We start from the raw sequence: 21,230 nt of genomic DNA on the forward strand, positions 1-21,230 counted from the left end.
CACCTTATTCTACAGTCGTGTCTGGAACAGAACTTCACACAAACAGTATGATTTGGCAATCTTTATATCCACAATACATCTTAACCATGCACAAAAATCGAGTGATGTGTTTATTTACAAAGTGAATTGCACTTAACACAGGAACCAGGAGTAAAAGTAATAGAAAGGAACCTCTCTTCTGGGTTGCATAAAGGCCCACTACTACTTATAGCCTACAAAGCCTGATAGTCAACACTACCATGCATTATCTGACCAGTGTAAAATAGGAATTGCTGTTAATTATTGAAACAGTGCAGCCCTGGAGATACTCATTCCATGGAAACATTCCATAAATCAACAACTTCATTTAAGAGTCTGCAAGGCAAGAGCCCTTCAGCTCCCACTTACTGTGCTTTACTTGAAGGACAGTTAGTCTTAACCTCCAATTGTCTGATTTTCCTTAGCTATTCTAGTTTTTTATGGAGAAAAAAAAACATCTTCCCTAGGTGACTGAGCCACTTCACTGGGATCTTCTTTTCTTCTACGGAGTCCAGAACCTCCAAGCAAGTTCTTCCTTCTGCTTGGAAGGGAAATGATCATCGAGCCTTGGTAAGACTTAACCAGAAACAGATGCCACCCCCACCTTCTGAAGCAGTACAGCACACAGGGATGAAAGCACCAGGAGCAAAAATACCTCCTGTACAATTTTCCAAGTTTTTGTTAAGTAACATTCAAATAAAGGCTCAGCCCAACCCATACCATGCCCAGCCAAGAGCTCTGTGTTCACACAAGAGGTCACCAGGGAGTCACACATCAGCACCCAAATCAGGGCATCTCTGGCCCCACAGATGGCTCCCACAGCACACACTGAAAATCTTTTTAACAAAGTAGCAAGCAGTCACCCATCAACTGGATTTTTACATTTATACAAGTATGGAGCTTTAAAACTTTCCTAGGAACCAGACCTCCTTGTGTGCAGGCTCCAGTGAAGATCCCAGACTAACTGCCCTGTCTGTAAGCACTGACTCTGCAGGAAAAGAGGCTGGATTGATCTGATCTCCCCAAGGAATTCATTTTACCAATTTGTGGTTTGTGTGCTCAGGACCAAGTCCCTTTTATGTATGCATTTTGGCCTTCACCCTCCCCATCAGAAAGAGGAGAGGCAGCACAACAGACTGCTGCCTAATTGTGCATTAAAGGAGCTGTTCTAGACATCAGCAGGAGCCTCTGATGGTTGTGTTATGACACAGGTGGCAGTACTCAGGGCTTTGTAGTGTTTTCAAGAGTTAAAGGAAAGTCAGCCTCAACATCCAAGTAAAGCAAGCAAAGCACACATTCCTTCTTTTCAGAGACAGCTTTCCTGCTATCAGGAATTTTACAAAAGCCAAACTTAGCCCTCAAATCCCTTGGGGCAGATGGAAGAGAGCTGTAACCCTTTTTTTTCCTGACAGTAATACTGAGACACACACAGCCAGCAAAGCTGTGGGATGAAGCAGTCAAGCTGAGGTTACATGTAGTCTGTCATTTCCACATCAGGAAAGCAAGCTTAAGGAGTCTGGGCTACTGGAGAGCTTCTCTGAATGTCAGACAGCTCTTCAGCATTTCCAGCTTCCTCGGGATTCCTCCAAGTCTTCCCCTCAGTAATTCCAGCACAGCAGTGGGCTGGGTTGTGGATGCAGTTTCTAAGGAGCACACAATGTTTCATCAGGACACCAGGAACCCCAGATCACAAGCCTTTTTCCCAGTCTGTGCACAGGAAGATGGCCCAACCTGGCAGAACTGATCCACTGTCCTTTTTCTATTGTCACAAAGAGCCCTGTGCTTAGTCTGGGCAGGAGCACCTCAGACCCACAGAGGGGCTGTGGCTCTGCCTGGAGAGCAGCACAGCAGCCTGGAGAACAGCCTTGTGTCATACTGAGGGACCACAGCAGATGAAAACCCCATCCCATTCCCAGTGCCCTCAGGAGCTACATGGATGCACATGTGCACACACCACCTCCCCCTGCGTGCCCCAGCAAAGGGCAGGAGGCTCTTCCCTGTCCCTCAACACAACAGAATGGTCCAAGGTCCACAGTGCTGAGGGGGCTTTGCACAATGGAGTTGTTCAAGAGCTCTTCAACACCCAGAAATTTAACTGCACTTAAGCCCTAGACTCTGACCTTTCATTGGGATTCTGCAGCAAAGTTTAAAGCCTTCCACGAAGTAAAAGACTAAAGAAAATCTTTGAAGAACCAAGCAAGTGACTAAACTGTTTCTTGGCTTCTTACACCAGGCCAGACTGATTCTAGAAACTCCATGTTAAGTGCAGGACTTGCAGAATAAGCATGTTAATGCATCACCCTGAACTAGTAAGTCTTCTTAACAGTACAATTCCTCCTCATGCTATCCAGCTGATTTCTTTTTATAAAGTTTGTTCAAAAATTAAGGAGCCCAGCTCCACTAGTGTCCACTTGTTCTCGAATGAAATATTTTCAATATTTCACGATTTTCCATTCTCTCATTGCCAGCTGTCTGAACACTGACTGCACTTTATGTTCTGGTCTTGGACCACCAAAAAGAAGATATCCCAGTTCCCACCTTCTCTCAACAGAATGCTAGTGAAGCAAACACCAAGTATTGAAAGCGCTTCCTAAACTGGAACACTCTTAGGACAGAGCCCTGTGATGCCTACTGAGGAATTCATACCCTCATTCAATGGGATCAGGCTGCAAGCATGCACCCCTTAACCTTGAATGTAACCTCTAAGCAAAGCTGAAGAGTGAAAGTGCCAGGCACCACACGCATCCTGTGCTGTGAGCTGGAGCCCTCTCCGTGCATACAGTACAAAATTAAAGGCATTGGTCTGGAAATCTTATAAAAGAAAAGCCATCAGAGTTAACTGCCCTTAATTTTATTACGTAACCAGACAGAACAGTTGAGACTGGAATGTCAGATTTCCTCTTCAAGCACAATTCACAGTTTCATATTTGCTTTGTATCAGTAAAGAAAAATCAACTCACTAATATGCAGCTGGAATTCATCCAGTGAGGTACAGGCTCAGAATACAGAGCAAAAACTCACTGCAAATGGCGCCACAAGCCTTCAGGGAGCAGCAGGTGGTTTCCAGCTCCTCCTTTAGATCATTTCACCCAGTATTTGCCATCAGAACATTCAGCGGATACCGGAGGAGATACAAGTGTGCAAGAGCTAGTGAGTAATGAAAAGTCATCAGAGATTTGCACAAGCAAGCAAGAGACTGACTACACAAAGTTGTGGTAACATTCTTCCCATTCAGCACAACGAAGAATTAGAGTAGTTAGCCCTGCTGATGACAAATCTGTTACATCAGTGAAGTACAGTCATTTAAGAATTACAGTGTGCAGTTCAGTAAAATGGTAAGAAGAAAACAACAGATTAGTAGTTATTATGTGAAATCCTAATATTATGCATTTTAGTAGAGGTCAATAGTGAAAGATCATGAAGAGAAAGTTCCAGATACTATGGATCTGCAGAAGTTTTACAAAATGTATAAAGTATTGTGTTTCTCTACAACAACCAAAACCCTTACAAGTGCAGGTATATATGCAACATGAAAATATTGCCTCACTCACTCAGACAGGGGCAGGAGAGATCTACAGAAAAAGCAGCATGCAAAAAAAACCCCTGGAACTAGTGCAGATCCTGCTTTCAGACACTGACCTACAGTACAAAAAGAAGCCTACTGGTACAGGCTGCAAAAGGTTTCTGAAATCAATATGCTGGCACTTACTGTACAATAATGTTAACTGATTAACATAAGCCATGAATAAATATTACGCCACTTCATAAAGCCTGCACAGGCATTCATGGTGGCAGAGAAAGCAATGCAGACACATTTCATTGTTCCCAAATAAAACAAGAATAGAGAAAGATTTCCCAAGCAGGAAACAGTAAACTACACAGCCAGACTAACTGTATTAGGGGTAATTACAGAGTAAGTAATGTTATTTTCAACAGCTTTCTTATGTGTGTGCAGCCACTAAAATCCTCACTGTGAGACTTCATCAGGACACAAAACAGAGCATTTGGCAGGACAGCTAGTTTAATTTCTCCCCCATGTTTACAGAAACACAAGAAAAAGATATCTGACTATGGGAGGAAAAAACCTTGTCACCTAAATATAGTGATTTCTTCAACTAGTAGAGTCAAGTCCCATTGTTCCTCTCCCAGAAAACAACAACAACAACAACAAAACCAAACTGCTTTGAACCCTAGCAAAACCAAAACAAGCCTATTTGATAAGAGTGTTTCATGGGATAATATCCAGCAGCAGATGTTCCAACACAAACATGTCTATCAGATCAGTGACTACATTTCAAGCCCAGAAGTCAACCACATGGAAGGGGTTTCAGAGGCAGGGGGATGTTAGCCCTACAATTAAAGCTCTAATATGAGAGGGGAGATCTGGGAATGGAATAAAGGAGGGAGGAGGGAGTCACTGAATCACAGGAGATAAGAAGTGCACACAAGTTTCTAAATGAAGCACAGACAAAGTGGAGGGCACAAGAGTCATCTAGAGAAGGTCACAGGTTCTGACAGCACTGGAGTTTGTTGGATTTCTGTCCGTCGGTGGTTGGCGGGACGCTGATATCAACGACGTTGTTGCCAGGAGACTCATCGTGCGCAGACCGGTCGGCGATTTGCTTCTGCGACACGATGCGGTAGATTTCTGCAAGGAGAGCACACGGTCAGAGCCGGGGGCACGGCGCCCAGCAAACTGCCCAAGAACATGCCAGAACCCAAGGAGAAGACTGAACTTGAGGGCTCTGAAAGGGAATCTAGGCTAATCAGATGTGGCATGTAACATCTGGCTGGCATTCCAGTTCTGGGATGAATACACCAACTCTGTCTGGAAAAGTTATTAAGACAAGAGTCCTCACTGCCTTCTGCAACAGCACTTCCTATTCCCTTCTTTTTCAATGACTCCATGAAAACGGGAATTATTAAAAGAGTTTTTAAATGGGAAAGGAGCAGGAATGTTCATTTCTCAAACAGGGAATCATCACCTTTGTGATTAAAAAAAAGTGGGCAGCATACTTTAGAAACACCAATCACCAGGATGCCGGGAAACCTTCACAGCAGCGAGTTACACAATGCCCACCTCCACTCCTGGCAACCTGCTACCACCAAGTAACAGCAGTGCTGCTCTCTGCAACACATCCGTTTTCCTACCCGTGACAGTAAAAGCTGCATGGGTCCATAAAGCCCCAGACTTCTCCAAATGAATTTATCTGACTCAAACTAACTTAATGCTTGAAAGCACACAGATCCACAAAGCTGTAACCACTGAAGAGAGACTGCCAACTTAAAAGCTTTCACAAACAAACTGTTTCAACTGCATACTTAGCACAAGTCTTGTAAGTGGAAAGGTTTTTAAGGTAACTTATTTTGCTGACTATAAGCCCTTGTTCCAACTTCCCTCCATTGTGAAACAGGAAAAGGGCAAGTACTTCCCTGGAAGTCTGTGGTAAATATTATGGTCACATTCATACAGCCACAACCCCAAAACAGCAACACCCAAAGCCTTTAGTAAGGATTAAAAATCACAAAGGACTGTGCAGGGCTTGTTTATGGGGATTTTGGTTGGTTTCTTTGGTGGGTTTTTTTTTTTTTTTTGGTTTTTGGTTTTTATTTTTAAGAATCTGCACATATTTATGTTGTTTAAAATGGAAACCTACAGATCTTTGCTGAAAGGGAGAAGGAGGGTTGCTCAGAGGCTGTCACACCTTTTTCTTTTCTGCTCAGTACTGTATTTGAATTTCAGCTGTTTAGAGTGGTTGCCAAGCCTGCTTTGCTTTGGGGTGTTTTGTGGTTTTTTTTTCTTCCAGTCATTAGTGATTCCTCAAACAAGTGGCCAGTAAGGAAACTCCTGTCCTGCTGTTCCCACTCTCTTCCCTCCACCAAGTCCCCTGTGGTGGTTCCCAACTCACAACTCTACACAGCACATTTTCCTAGGCTCCTTCTCCTCTCTTAGAAGGATGATTCTCCCCCAGGTGTAAATTCACTTTAGGAATAGCCTTTTCAGGACTTCTCAGTCTTATTATCCTGACCAGACAATCTCAACACTTTTGGGAGCCCAGGGTGCTATGAGAGAGAGAGGTTTGAGTTCAGTTTGCCTGGGCCTGACCTCAGGTTGAGTTGTTACAGCACTGTGGCTCTCCTAGAGTGGCCTCAGGCCAGCATCTCTAACCAGGGTCAGTCTCAGGACAACACTGCAAGGGAAGACAGGATGGATGGTGACTGCTGAACTACACTCAGAGCACTAAAATAAAAAATACTGTCTCAAAGTGCCAGGGAAGTTGCCCCAAATCCAGCCAAGTGTCCCAGATCAGCCATGAATCTGCTACACAGTGCAAGACCAGCCAAGCTCCAGCTCTGGGCAGTCAGCTCTGCCTCACACTCCAGATGAGGCAGCTTCACTAGTGGCTCTCTAATAACCCAGATCTGCTGGGCACCACATACAAGCCGTTCCTCATCTGTCAGGCTTTCACCTACAGAGGCAGCTTGGCTATCCTTTATTTCCTGTCTGCCTCTTCTTGGGCATCTTGGAGTCAGAGTTGGGGTTGTTCAGTCTAGAGAAGAAAAGGCTCTGGGGAGCCCTTAATGCAGACTACCAACATCCACAGTCCCCCAGGAGAGCTGGAGAGAGACTTTGGACAATGGCCCGGAAGGACAGAACAAGGGGGAATGGCTTCCCACTGCCAGAGGGCAAGGCTAGATGGGATAGTGGGAAGAAATTCTTGGCTGTAAGGGTGGTGAGGCCCTGGCACAGGTTGCCCAGAGCAGCTGTGGCTGTCTCTGGATCCCTGGAAGTGTCCAAGGCCAGGCTGCACAGGGCTTGGAGCAGCCTGGGACAGTGGGAGGTGTCCCTGCCCATGGCTCACTGTCAATTTGATATCCACCAGAATCCCCTGGTCCTTCTCTGCAGAACATGCTATTGGGGCAGTGCAGTCACCACCCTTGCTATCAGCTGAGAACAAGAGTTCAGTAGTCTGAAAATGGTACCAGCCTGCTTTGGTGCAAGAGAAGATACTGCAACATTTAACTTTCAGCATGGCTGGGGCTTCACTGCTGAGATTTTGTGCAGGCAGGGAAGTACAGTTACTAGTTCCTTTACAACAGTGCTATTGCAATGGCTTGAACTTATGGAACATCAGGAGATAGAAACCTCCAGGAGACAGAAACCCTCACCTGGGACAGAAAGGGATGTATGGGGTGGGAGACACAACATAAAGGTGAGATTACAAAGCTTGCAAACTAACCATTGATCCCACCACTCATTTACAAAACACTCCAGAAAACTACAAAACATGCCCATGAAGAAGATCCACCACCTCAGCTGCTCCTCTGAATCCATAATAAACCATACCTGTAAGGATGTTCTTGAAGGCTTCTTCTACATTTGTAGAGTCCAGAGCAGATGTTTCAATAAAAGATAAGTTATTTTTTTCTGTAATAAATAAGAAGTGGTTCCATTAAAAAATTTAATAACACTTTATTTCACCTTTACTTTGAGGTTTTTAACTTTTATTTTAGGCAAAATCAGCCAGGGCACAGTAAGTTTTTTCTTTTCCTTGTTGCACAAGAAACACCTTGGTGCTAGAGTTCAGCAACACTTCTTTTGCCCAAAGTGCAAGAACATTGTCCCTCCTACAGCCCTTGCTCAGTCAAGCAACACAAAACACCATTCTCTTCTGGCTCCAGATCACACCCAGAGGTACCTTGAGCAAGAGCCCCAGCAAAAGCACATCAGCTGCTACAGAGACACAATTTTCCTCTGCAACCCCAAGAAGATCAACAGACCTATACTTTCCTAATCAGACCCCAGTTCCAAATAACAATGACCCCCTGAAACACAGTCTATTTTCTTCTTTCCTCTTACAATACAATTTTTAAAAATTATTATTAAAAAAGAAAGTGATTAACACTCAAATATCATATCTAGAATGGTTCTGTATCACCTGCCCAGGAACAGGCAAATTTCAGCAATGGAGCTTAAAAAGGCAACAGTGACCATCACTAGCAATTTAAAACAGTCTTACGAGGACGTCCAGGGTCAAAAAGTAAGAAGGTGAACCAAGTGACCAAAATAATAGACTATCTGGGGCATCCACCAACTTGTTTTGCGTCTCTTAGATAAATGTCACTTCCCCTTCATCTGAAAATTTAAAGTGGCTTTATTACCCTCAGGGTACTTGCTTACAAGCAAACTTCAGAAAGTGTGTATAAGCAAACCTTGGTAATATTTCTAGAGGTATTTTAGAAGTTGTACATTTACATTCCACCTCCAAGCTTGACAGCCAGACAAAAGCTGAATGTCCCCATGCCTTTCAGGACAAAAGAATATCTGACCAGTGCTCTGCCAGGTAAGGAAGAGAGAAGGAATGCAGTGGCAGCATCTTACATAACCCACTTGATTTCTCCCTTCAAATGATAATTCTCAAACCTGATGATCGCTGCATTTAAGTGAGACTAGATGACACTACTACATGCATCAGTGCTCTAGAGCAGCAACCGTCCCTTCTAAGAGAAGGTTCAGCATTCATTTGTAGCTGTCCACATTGATATCTACTCAGCAGAAGCAGGTCTCTAGGAAGGAAGGATGGACATTTTATCTTGTGATATTTTCTCTTCCAAATATTGCTTACTGTTTCTAACCCTGTTAGAAGAAATGTTTACTCTTCAGCTGTCAGACAGCTCAAGGACAGTGAGCCCTATATACATGTTCAAAATGTATATAACCCCTAATACACGTTCAAAAACATGTACTACCACTAGATTTAAAAAACAACAGAAAACTGCAAACCAAAAATGGCAAAGAAAATTCTCAAAAAACCCCAAACCAGCCACACATGCTAGTTAATAAGTCAAGATATTTTCATATAAAAAAAACCAAAAAACAACAAAACACCTTAGGTATCTTTTTTAGGGTTTAAGCTAAAACTTGTGGTGAGAGTTGAACCCTGGACAAAACGGTGTGATCAGAGCAGGCACCATCCCCCCCAGCCCCAAAGCCTGTCCAAACCTGCGAAGGCCCTGGCCTCGTCGGTGGGCACGGCGCGCAGGTGGCGCAGGTCGCTCTTGTTGCCCACCAGCATGATCACGATGTTGTTGTCGGCGTGGTCTCGCAGCTCCTTCAGCCAGCGCTCCACGTTCTCGTAGGTGAGGTGCTTGGCAATGTCATAGACGAGCAGAGCCCCAACAGCACCACGGTAATATCTGAAACCATGAGGCACAGCCCTTCAGCGAGAGCTCTGTCCCAGCCACACCAACAAGCAGGCCACCTAGCGCTTCTCTAATGCTCTCCACTTCGGAAAAAGTTGTGCTGATGCAGATACGGTTGTTGGAGTGGTTTTGAAGCCTAAGACGAAGTTCCAAATGCAGGGTTTTTTTCTAATAGCATTTCTAAAAAAATCCAGTGTGTGTACCAGAATGCTGGAGAGCCTCCAGAAACCAGGACTGAAAATGTCCTGTCTGCTCCAACTGTGCATAGGAAAACTCACCATTGCAGAATTGGTACAGCTGGGAGGTTTTTGTGAAGTTACAACATAACTTTCTACTAGGAAAATAGCCCTTAATAAAATGTCAGTATTTGTTCCTGATCCTTCAAATACCTCCTGTCCCTCCTACAAATTAAAGAGAGGACTCTGGGCTATATTGTCACTATCCACCAACCTCTAATCCAGGAAGAGGGTTTGCCCCCTCAGCACAGGTTTGGGCCCATTTCAACACAAGCCAAGGGCTCAGCTCAGCACAAGCCAATCTGTATCAGCAATCCTGTAACATCCATATCTCTCTTCCACACAATCCTACCATTTCTCCTCAGTTCTGCCAGCACCTGTCTGACATGCTGTTGAACTGAGTCAGGGCACCAAGTCAGCAGAAAACATTCTCTTTTTCCTGATGTTTGGCATTCTGCTGGCCGAGCAGGCTGAACTGGCTGAGTGATGTGTCAAGCAGCAGTTAGTGCCAGCACAAAGGAGAGGCAGGATCACAGGACTGCAGCTGCACCAGCTCCCAGCAGTAAAACCTGTTGTTGTTGACCCAGACTAGACTAGCAATTTTTACAGCAAGAGCAAGGGTCAAAAAAAATTCTGAAAGTCACACTAAGAGTTCCAGAAAAGATGCAATTTGAAATTGTCACTTACATCTGCTTCAGCATCCCCTTCCCTACAGACTGCTCCCTTTGTGCTTCAGGGTCTCCTGGTTTTCTCTCATCTTGACAAATTTCCCCTTACCTTGAGTTTAATGGTTCAATCTGTGCATGACTCAGAAACATGTTTTTACCTTTAAAAACTGATACACATCTGTAACATAACACGAAATCAACTCACTGATCAGAAAATGCTCTGGAGAACCGGGCCTGACCAAAGGATTTGCTTTTTGTCCTCTGCAAGATACTTTTGCCAGCACAGAAACAGGTATACCTCAAACCACTCTGTGAATTAACAAGGTGCCACAGTGAAAAAGCTTCTCACCTCCAGGGATTGTGCCTAATGTTGCACAGCCAGCACTACCATTGTTGTCTTCCTACTTCCTGGCTATTCAATGTCTGAGCTCATGGACCTAATTTTCAGGGCTGTGACTAATTCAAAGCCATTGAGATTTCAAGGGACTTTGTGGCGGCATGTTCTCCTAAAAATACCCTCAATCTCAAGACTGAGGAGGCAATTGAGACCAGAAGCCATAGGTGTTACAGTAAGCCACCATACCTAGACCAAAACTTGACACCAACAGTACCCAGCTTCCATCTGAAATTACGCTCACTCCACATAATGAACACAGCACATTCAGCACAGACAAAAAACCAAATCCCAAAACCCAAACAGAATTTCCCACAGCTTTGATTTAAGCTGTCATTGTTTCTGTAACAGTAACATGTGAATGTAAAAAGTACTTTCATTATATTAATCAAGGGAACACAAAAGTATTTGCTATCTTACGACTTGGATCCACACTGAAGTCTGTCACAATGACTTTGGCATGTGTGCCAAACATGTTTCACTCTCTACCCATACATTTATCCACAGCATCTCTGCTAGAGTTCTGTTGAGCAAAGACAGAGTACTCACGCTGAGGTAATGGCGCGGTATCGCTCCTGGCCTGCAGTATCCCAGATCTGGGCTTTTATCGTCTTCCCATCCACCTGGATGCTCCTGGTGGCAAATTCCACCCCAATGGTGCTCTTACTTTCCAGATTGAACTCATTGCGTGTGAAACGTGACAGAAGATTACTTTTCCCAACTCCAGAGTCTCCAATCAACACAACTGAAAGGAGAAACATTATTTTCACAATTAGTTTCTTGTACCAGCACTGACTCCACGCTGCAGTGTGGCCTGGCAGGCAGCATCCACCAGAAATGCAGTCAGGTAACACAGGAGAGACAACACAGACAACACCGCAGTCCTTACTATGAACAGCTTGCTTCTCCAACCCCAGAAGAGCCCCAAGCTGTTTTGTGGTGAGTAGCTGCCCGGTCCTCAGAGGTGAAAATGAGAAATTGCTACAGTGACTGTCAAAGTCAAACAGTGCTTTGGAAGCCCCAACCACTGCAGCAGCCAGAGGTAAGACAGGCCGCTCACACACTCGACCTTTGGCAAAGGAAGGCTACAACCCACATTTTAAGAAACACTACAGGCAAGAACATGGCAACAGGTCACCTGTCTGTCCAACAAAAGCCTTTATACAGTGTAAGTGTACTCTATTTTCATCAAAAAACAAAAAACATGGTAAGTAAACAATTATTTGCAGTCCTTGTTGGAGTAATATAGGGTGTTTTATTTCAATAATTTAATTAATAAATATGTCCACCACAAAAAGAGCAAAACAGGAGACATTTGGTACTACAAAAAAGATACAAAGCAAAGCAGAACTTCATCCACCAAAACAGGTTGTAGTAGACTGCATGAGAAGTAAGAGATGAGCTAGAAACCTCTGCCTCCACACATGGTGTTGCCATGATAACAGAAAAATTATCTTTTTCTGTTAAGTGCAGAGAGATCTTCAGCACACAAAGCCCAGCTTTCCTGAAAGGAATTGTGAAAACAAAGGCACATCTCGTGGCAGGAGGTTCCCTCTACTTTTTTGCTTATAGATGAGAGCAAGAAACAACTGAGAGAAACACAGCTGAAAGAGCTGAGCCATGCTCCCTTCCTCTTGCAAACACTCTTATCACATACCCTTTGGAATTCAAGTGTCCTGGCTGAAGCAAAAGGAAGAAAGGCAGCCAGCTTCTGTGAGCTTCTTTAACCTTGGGAATATTTCCTACTCCAGTTCTAAGTGCAGATTTGCTGATCTTCCTCATTCATATGGTCTGCTTTTCCTACAGAAAAGCAGACATGGGCAAAAAACATTCCCAATTTCCCTCCAGCAACTACAGAAGAACTTGCACACTTCCAGAATGAGCTCACCAGTGTTTTCCCAGGGCCAAGGATCATACTTGTCTTTTAGTGGTGCTACAGCTTTTCTCTGCTGAGGCCATTGTTTGAGGATGGAGTTCTGGCAGCACCCTGCTCCAGCTCGCTGCCATCCCAGCCCTGGAGCACATTCCCGGGCTGGTGTTGGACCCTGGCTCTGCTGCGACAGCTCCCGAGCTGCACAGGGGCATTGTTGAAACGCTGGAGAGCCCCTGTGCAGCTCATCTGCCTGAGAGCACAGACAGACAATTGTGCTAGCACAGCTGAACAGGCAAAGCACAGCACAGGCAGGAATGGGCAGCCAGCACATCGTGGCAAGGCACCACAACTCCCCACCCGGGAGAACTTAAACCAACTCCTCACAGTGCTCTGCCTTCCCTGGCAAACAGCCTAAACCATTTTTTAGGGTATGATAGATAAAAAAAGATTTTATTCCAAGTTCTAACTCTAGGATTTTGTCAGCTTTATTTTCCAGACAAACAATTTTTCATCACTAATTCCACGGGACCTTCCAAGAACAGGCAGAGGTCACCCATCTTACATAGGGATCTGCTGGCTGGAGTAGGCTCTATCCTACAGCAGAGCCCTGACCATAACCAAAAGTAAGAATATCCACCACACAAGCTAGACCAGACTGGAAGACCCCTGAGGCTTCCAAATGTTTCTGAAGGGAGCTATCTTCCCATGATTTTGCAGCTGGAGAAAGCACAGCCTTTCCACATTCTAGCCATCTCCCAGGCTCTGGCATTTTAAAAGTATCAATTTGAGGCATAAACCATGCAAATTGCTCTCAGGTCATTAACTCCATCTGTCACTGGAAGAAAATTCCAGGGGTCCTGCGCTCCTTTGGCTGGTTATTCACAGCCTCCCCTCACCGTGCTGCCCCACATTCCAGCAGAGCTTCTAGGAGAGCATTTTTCAGAAGTTAAAGGAAGACAACCAGATCCCAATTCAATAAAGAACATCCCTAGAGTTTCCACATTCTTCTTATTAATACTCAATCTTGAACACTAAAAGGGCATTTTCACTTTCAAAAGAAAGATGCCAAGACTGGGGGCCCCACATGCAGAGAGAAGCCACAAGCTTATTTTCTACAGGAGCTGAGTAAGACAGTACCTTCAACATTCTGGACTAAGTGATTAGATCTTGGGAAAGTTTCTAAATTTGGTAACAGGCCACCGCACAGTATTGCCTGTTCAAATTCAGAAGTCATGACCGAGAAAGAAAGACAGAAAAGAAAGAAAGTTCCAAATGACAGCTTAAGAGTCTGAATCCTCTCTAACCACATCTCACCAGAACCGAGGAACTCACTCTCGAAATGCCCCTAAGGGCCACACTGGTGATGAAAAGATGCACTGGTTTGGTCCTGGAAGTGACATGAACCAATAACCAGCACCAGCCACCTTCAGAAGGCTCCAAGCACACAGACAAGCCTTGAATAGTGCTCTGTTTATATCCTGAATCCTGCTCCTTCAGTATTTCCTGATTTTCTCTCCCCTCCAGCACCCCCTGACACTGTGTGGGTTATGTATCACCACCACATTACCCATCCATCAGCTCAGTCACCACCCTCACTCTGCTTCCTGTGTCTACAATATCCAGAAGCACAGCACAATCCCACCCCAAACACCTGTCCTGTATATTGAGATCCTTGTACAAAACAAGCCAAAGTCAGAAGGAAACTCCAGTGCTAGACATCATTGGTAAGAAAAGGAAAATAAATAGATAAAGTTTATAACAGAATTGTAAATACACCCATTTATTAATCTGGGGAAAAAAAGAATATATACTTTTGAGTGATTAAGAAGATTAAGACTCCCTCCAGCAGAGACCATCTAACCAGAGTTTGTGATAAATCTGAAGTACCTAAGGTTGCCAGATATTGGTGACTAATAGGATACACATTTGTTTTTAATAACCGCAGCCTTAGCTACACGGATCAGAGCAGTATAAAGTCCCACAAAAGTAAAAGAAAGCTTTTTCCCTGTGGCTGATTTTTCCTGCCTTTTTCATGAGCCAGCACACATCTGCACAACCTCAGATTTAATTTTTAAAATAAACACTGATAATAGCTGATCTTCTCAAGAGCAAAATTAATGTGCAGATCACATTTAATAGGTACAAGGCTTCCAACATTTTTAACAGCTCTGCAAAGGTCATGAATTCAATTCCAAATCAATGCATTCAAAACTCATCCTGGAAAGTCCCTGCTTCTTCACCATCCCTGCTACAAACTAGCTGGAAATAGAGGCCAGAACTGCTAGCTTCACTTGAGTTACATCACTGAGCACAGCCACAAGCTCTTCGCAGCCTCACTATGCCACACAGCCCTGCACACACACTTTGGCTGCCTCCCCCAAAGGCTGCTTTAGGCACCTTGGTAACAATATTTTGTTGTGATCAATAAAATAAGCAGTTCTGTTGGGATGCACACAGGAAAAAAAGGGAAATTGGGGACAAAGAAGCACTAGTTCAGCAGAGCAGATCTGACTATAATCACATCCCCAGACTGCTCCCAAACATTAAGTTAGTCATTGCCTGCCACATGCTGTCCTTTGAAAATTGGTGGCAGGGGAAACAGTCAAGCCTTAAATTTAAGAAAAATAAGCCTTCTCAGACTCAGATCCTCCTACAGCATTATTTCTACCTCTGATACTACTCAAGACTGACAGAACAGAGTTTAAAAGTCATCTGTGTAGCTAAGAAGGGGCTAAACCACAAACCAGCCAAAGTCTTGGACATCCTTACAGCAACTGTCCTTGATGTTTAATTCTACTATTGAAGGAGGCAAAAAGAAAAGGAAGGAGAGCTGGTCCCACAGCAGAGCCCTCATCCCATTTGGTCCCATTATGTTATTCTTTCTGTGTTATTTTGTCTAGTCCCAAAAAGCCTCAGAAGGAAAAGATAAATTAGCAAACACACAAAGAAACCCTTCTCTATCTACTTTTTTTTTTTTTAGAAATCCACACAACGACCCCTCCCAAAAGATGCACAGAAAAGGACAAGTCTCTCAGCCGTTTTTTATTAAGTGCTACAAAGTGTGCCAGCATCACCACAGCACAGATCCTGACCAAATAACATTAAAAACACATTTCAAAGCAAGTATTTTTAAAAGATGAATGCATTCTCCCTAGCTAATTGACTATTCAGAGAAAGAAAAAATAAGTACAATTTTTAGGCTTTCAAGTTCCTGGCTATTAAACCACCTGGGAAACAGACTTCAGAAGGAAGCTACTTTAGACTCAGACAGTTTAGTATATTTTCACAGGCTGGTCATCTGCTTTATAGGCAGAGAAGAAATAAGGGCTTTTTTCCGCCATTGTCTTCAAGATTCAACCCACTGTAAAACAAATAAAGCAAATAGGCAAATATATTTATAAAATATTTCCCACAGATGAGTAACTATTCTTTTCTTTGGTCCACAAGTTCAGAATGACTGCTGCCCTTGTGAGCATCCAGGTACAACGACACTGACCACCTGGGAAATTGTCACAGCAGCAAGTGACCCCCAGAGCCCTCAGAGACCACCATCAGCACCGTTAGCAAAGTGATGGTAGTCCATCGTTAGTGAACTCTTGGGATGGAAATCAGGTTTCAGCCACTCTACCAAGATTACATCTGGTGCAAAACAGGCTGGGAAGCCAAAGGTGAAGGTGCTACGCCCACCTGCACTGCTCCTCGGGCCTCACAGGCAGAGCCGCGGGCTGCCCCGGGACACTGGTCAGCTTGAGCCCCTGGACAGGCAGGAGCCGGTCTGAAGAAACATCCCACGGGACAGAAACCCCCACGGGATGACATCCTCGGGCTGCCCCGGAGCCAGGGCAGGAGGAGCAGCAGCGAGCCCTCACCAGAGCCCCGGACAACCCGACATGCCGGGAAGGGGCAGGGGCGGCAAACACCCCTCAGCACACCCAGTTAACACCGCTACGGTCCCAGGCTCCCAGAACCGGCGCTCAGCGCGGACCTGCGAAGGAGCCTCCACCAAAGCTTGCGGTTTTGCAGCTCCGGCTCGACACCGACGATCTCCGGACAGCCACAGGCACGGCCGGGCACAGCCCCGGCCCGCGGCCCGCCCGCTCCCCGCCGCGGCTCCGCTCGCCCCCGGGGCTCGCAGCCGCCCAGCTGCTGGCGCACAGCCCGCGCGGACCGGGCCGGGCCGGGCGGGCCCTCGCGGCTCTCCCGCCGCTCCCCCGGGGCTGGCCCTGCTCCAGACCAGGCTGGGGGCCCACAAGGCCGTCCCGCGCACCAAGGCCGCGGCGGACGCCCCGGGCCCACGCGGCCCGCTGGCCCCGGCCGAGGCCGGCGCGCTGCGGCGGCCGTGGCCCTGCTGAGCGCGTACCTTTGAACAGATAGTCGTACTCGTCGTCGCGGGTGCCCATGGCGATGGCGGCGCCGACCCTCTGCCTGCCCGGCACCGACCGCGGCCCAGCCGGGGAGGGGCGCTGCCGCACGGCCCAATCAGCGCCCGCCAGAGACCGCAGGAGGCGGGCGACGCGCCAGACCCAGCAACGACAGCCAATAAACGACGGGAACTCCGCTAACTGGCGGCCAACGCTGTCCAATCGAAGGGAGGCAGCTGGGGAGGGGCGGTGCCTGGGCGCCCGAGCAGGGATCCTGATAGAGGGGGGCGGGGGCCGGGGGCGTGCCCGGGCGGGCCCTCACGGGGGTGGGCACCCTCACGGGAATGGGTAGCCTCCCGGTTTGAGCGGATCGCTGGGAGAGGGGTTTCGCCCCGTTTGAGAGTGACCCCCCCGGTCGCTGGGGCGTGGTGTCAGCTCTGGGCGGGGGGGAGAACCGGCCCGGCCCGGCGGTCAGCGCAGCACCGGAGCCGCCAGCACGGCGGGGAGGCCTTCAGCAGCGCCCCGGGACCGCCGCCCAGAGCCCCCGCCCAGCCCCTTTGCCTCCCCCTCGGGCTGCTCCCCGCCCCGCGCAGCGCTCCCGGCCCCGCCTTCCTGCTAAACACCGGCTGAAAAGGCTGTTCCGGCAAATACATGCCCTCGCGGGGACACAATTGCTCAAGGAAAACGTTTCCCCTTTTTTGTCCTGGCACGGCTCTAGGCAGTTTCCTGAGCGGAGCAGTGACCAGAGCCAGAGGCTGTGGCCCCTCGGGCAGTGACGGCGGGACTCCCTTCGCCCCGGCTCTGCGGGCTCCAAGTGGGACATCCTTCACCTTCCCGAGGGCAGAGCTGCAGCAGCTCGTCCTGGGAACGCTGTCCAGGCTGCAGCACCAGCTGCACGGAGCCCCTCGGGAGCCCAAGGGTGTCCCTGCTGCCCTGGTGGCTCCCTCCTCGTGACCCCATACAACCTATGCACGCTTGTGTCCCATCACTGGACTGACACCTTTGGTTGTTGTTGGACAAACCCTGGCAGGGAAACCGCCGATCTCTCCCCCTTTCTGTGCTGTGCTCCTCACGACAGGTCTGCCCTACTTCCCTGGAGGAGTGTTTATCCAGCTAAAGGATTAGTGCATCTGCAGTATCATAGAGGGAGCAGCAGCAAGACTGAGACAATGGTAAGGGAAAAGCTCTGGCTTTGGACTTATTTTTGCTAGCTTTGGGTGATGCTCAAAGTGGGAGTGATGTCAGGGTGGGGACAGATTCAGACCCTCCAGGCTCTGTGGCTCTGAGCTGCTCTCAGCTTCCCCCAGACATGTGAACACCTTGGACAGGCAGGACCATGGTATCCAAGGGGTCCATTTCCAAAAACAAGTGCTAATAAATTAGTGGGGGCAGACAAAGAGGCCACAGCCTCTGACAGCTTGTCTGGATGACATCCAGGCTCTCAGTGACCCAGGCTCTAAGAATGGGTGAGAACCAACAAGCTGCAAGCACACTGCAATCCCACTGCCAAGGTATCTGGGTATCCCTGTTGCATATCAGGCAATTGAAGCAGCAGGGAAGGAAAGCCAAAAGTTCACAGAACCTGCAGTTTAGGAAAGACGCAGCTCCAGCCTAGCAGTGGTTTGGGCCAGTTGTTCCTCTCTGACAGGCAGCAATTGCTAAAGGAGTGGGGAGGGGATCTTTTCTTAGGGGTTTTGGTGCTCACATGCAGCATGGAGCATCAGACTTTTAACCCTTCCGATGCCAAAGGGAGTTTTAACACCAGGACCTACAGGAAGGTGTTACCACTTTCTCCTGTTGATGCTGTTCCTGTTTCTGCAGGACCCCAGTGAAATGCCTTCGTGATCACTAGAGCACACCCAGGCGTGCTAAGCATCGAATGATCAACACTTAATAGCATCAGGAGGAACAAAGCTGGAACATGTTGGATGCAGAATCTCCTAGGAAGGGCTGTTATCCCATGCTGAGTTTCTCACAGCTGATAATGCTGTGACCAGTGAGTGGCTATGTGACAGGAGGGAGAGGAGAGTGGCTCCTTGCTGGTCTGCAGAGGAAGCCTTTACTTCCCTGATTTGCTCTGCACAGTAGAAGTAAAACATCTTATTTTCATTATTACAAGTAACTTTTTTAGTTCTGAACTGAACACTTAGGCAGGAGGGCCTGAAAAACCACCAAAACTATTTTTTATCAGTTTGCATGGAAATCACTGTCTACTTTTCTTCTTCTAATGCCTGGGAGTTCTTGCTGTAAGTTCTAAAGAGCAATACATAATGGTGGTACCATTGTGAGTGCCATTCAGCTCCAAAATCCCCTGGGACAGGATTTTAACATGGGCTGCAGGGAGTGGAGATGATGACTTGGTGTTAGAAGAGGGATGCTATTCTGGGGCTGTGTAGGCTTAAGCATGAGCCCATAGTCCCCATGTTCTTCACATCCAGGAGTCCCCCCAGCTTGTGGTATGTTTTGCATTGGAGAATCAGTGTCGTGTCACCAAAACCAGATGTGTGTCACTGATGGGGTAATGCAATTGCAGAACCTTCCACATGTTCTCAAATTGTCCACAGGCCATCAAGCTTCCAGGGCAGTGGCCTGAGGTCCCACCTGAGTCAGCAAACTGGTAAGGAAACTCCCCTGTCAGATCCTGCTCTGGGGGCCTCACTGGCACCACCCCAGACTGGCAGTGCTGGGATCACAGCCCCTTTGCAGCAGTGGCTCCAGTGACCCCACAGTCCCCCAGTCAGACCAGCTCCTCTCACCAGCTCAGCCCCAGGTTTCCCTCAGCACAGTCCCAGACTCCAGTTCCTCTGTGGTGCAGTGACACAGAACAGTGGTGCCCCTGGGGAGGGACCCCAGACAAAGCCCCCTGGGCTGTGCCCATCCTGATGATGATGTTTAGCCTGGCTCCTGTTGCTGGCTCCTGCAGACTCCCAGAGCCCTCATGTGGCTCCCTAGGGCCTCAAGCTCTTGGTCAGCAAAGGGTCAGTGCCAGGTCCCAGCCCCTTGCTGGGGACTCTGACCATTCCCCCTACTCTGAACACAACCTGCAGCTTGGTGCAGCTCCCTGAGCTGGGCACTGGAGCATTCCACAACAGCCCTCCCTTTGTTTCAGTGGAGCACACCTGCTAATATATTGAAAAGAAAAAGAAAAAACTTTCAAGACATTTGAGTCTGCCCTTATATACAATCTAATCACAAGTAAAAACATAACAGAATTAAGGCCAACAGGGTGAAGTACAACATAGACTCCTGTGCACAAATATTTCATTAAATCACAAAGGATTCTCAAAAGTCAGTTATTTATCAATCTGTTGATCACAGAATCACAGAATCATTAAGGTTGAAAAAGACCTCTGAGACCAAGTCCAGCCTATGATTGAGCACCACCTTGTCCACTAGACCAGAGCACTTAGCACCACATCCAGTCTTTTCTTAAACACCTTCAGGAGCAGTGACTCCAACACCTCCCTAGACACCCCATTCCAGTGTCTAATCATCTTTTCTGTGAAGAAATTCTTCCTAACATCCATCATAAACTTCTCCTAGTGCAGCTTGAGACTGTCCTCTTGTCCTGTTGCTGGCTGCCAGGTAGAAAAGCCTGACTCCCTCCTGGTCCCACCCTCTTGTCAGGAAGTTGTGAAGAGTGAGAAGGTCCCCTCTGAACCTCCTTTGCTCCAGGCTGAGCTCCCCCAGCCCCCTCAGCTGCTCCTTATCAGACACTTGCTCCAGATCCTTCACCAGCTTCCTTGCTCTTCTCTGGACTCACTCAGCACCAAATGTCCTTCCTGAATTGAGTGGCCCAGAACTGCACACAGAACTTGAAGTGCTGCCTCACCAGTGCTGAGTTCAGAAGAAGAATCACCTCCCTGGTCCTGCTGGTCACACCTTGGCTGGTACAGGCCAGGTGCTGTTGACCTTCTTGGCCTGAACACTCCTGGGCTCCTGTTCAGCCACTGTTGACCAGCCCCCCCAGGCCCTTCTCTGCTGGGAGCTTTCCAGCCACTCTACCCCAAACCTGCATCGCGGCAGGGGATTATTGTGGCCACAGTGTAGGACCTGGGATTTGGTCTTTTTGAGCCTCATGCTGTTGGTCTTGGCCCATCAATCCAGCCTGTGCAGATCCCTCTGCAAGGTCTTCCTACCCTCAAGCAGATCAACACTCCCACCCATCTTGATGTCATCCATGAATTTACTCAGGGTGGGCTCAATCCCCTTCAGGTCATCAATAAATATGCTGAACAGGACTGGGCTCAACACTGATCACTGGTTACTACTAGTGAAAATAATTGAACAGATCATCTACTGGTTGTTTGATGGGAGAAGAGTGTATCCAATTTTTCTTACCTATAACTTTAACAGCAAAATAGGAACACAGTAAAACAGCACATGACTGCTCCTATCTAGGCCCTAATTTGGATTTTCTACAGAATACCTTATTTAAAATTCCATCTCCAGGCTGTATATCATGTACCTGTATTT

At 47.1% G+C, this 21,230-nt stretch overlaps 1 protein-coding gene across 1 annotated transcript; it reads right to left on the reverse strand.

Annotated features, from left to right (window-relative positions):
- Positions 1-46: 46 nt before the first annotated feature.
- Positions 47-16,912, reverse strand: RAB11B (RAB11B, member RAS oncogene family). Its single transcript, XM_039696706.1, has 5 exons — positions 16,754-16,912; positions 11,070-11,265; positions 9,023-9,216; positions 7,367-7,447; positions 47-4,666 (listed from the first exon to the last, which is right to left on the reverse strand). The coding sequence occupies exons 1-5, from the start codon at positions 16,791-16,793 to the stop codon at positions 4,521-4,523; spliced, it is 657 nt and encodes a 218-aa protein (XP_039552640.1). The 5' UTR covers positions 16,794-16,912; the 3' UTR covers positions 47-4,520.
- Between the last annotated feature and the right edge of the window lie 4,318 nt (positions 16,913-21,230).

Source organism: Passer montanus, unplaced genomic scaffold (assembly GCF_014805655.1).
Source record: "Passer montanus isolate IOZ18808 unplaced genomic scaffold, ASM1480565v1 scaffold114, whole genome shotgun sequence".
Classification (NCBI taxonomy): domain Eukaryota; kingdom Metazoa; phylum Chordata; class Aves; order Passeriformes; family Passeridae; genus Passer; species Passer montanus.

What these genes read in the sequence shown, in the direction of transcription:
- RAB11B (XM_039696706.1), bottom strand. Translation starts at nt 16,793, where the DNA reads ATGGGCACCCGCGACGACGAGTACGACTATCTGTTCAAAG. An exon ending in GTACGACTATCTGTTCAAAG is followed by an intron (nt 11,266 to 16,753) that starts GTACGCGCTCAG and finishes TTCTCCTTTCAG; the next exon opens with TTGTGTTGATTGGAGACTCT. An exon ending in CGAGGCCAGGGCCTTCGCAG is followed by an intron (nt 7,448 to 9,022) that starts GTTTGGACAGGC and finishes TATTTATTACAG; the next exon opens with AAAAAAATAACTTATCTTTT.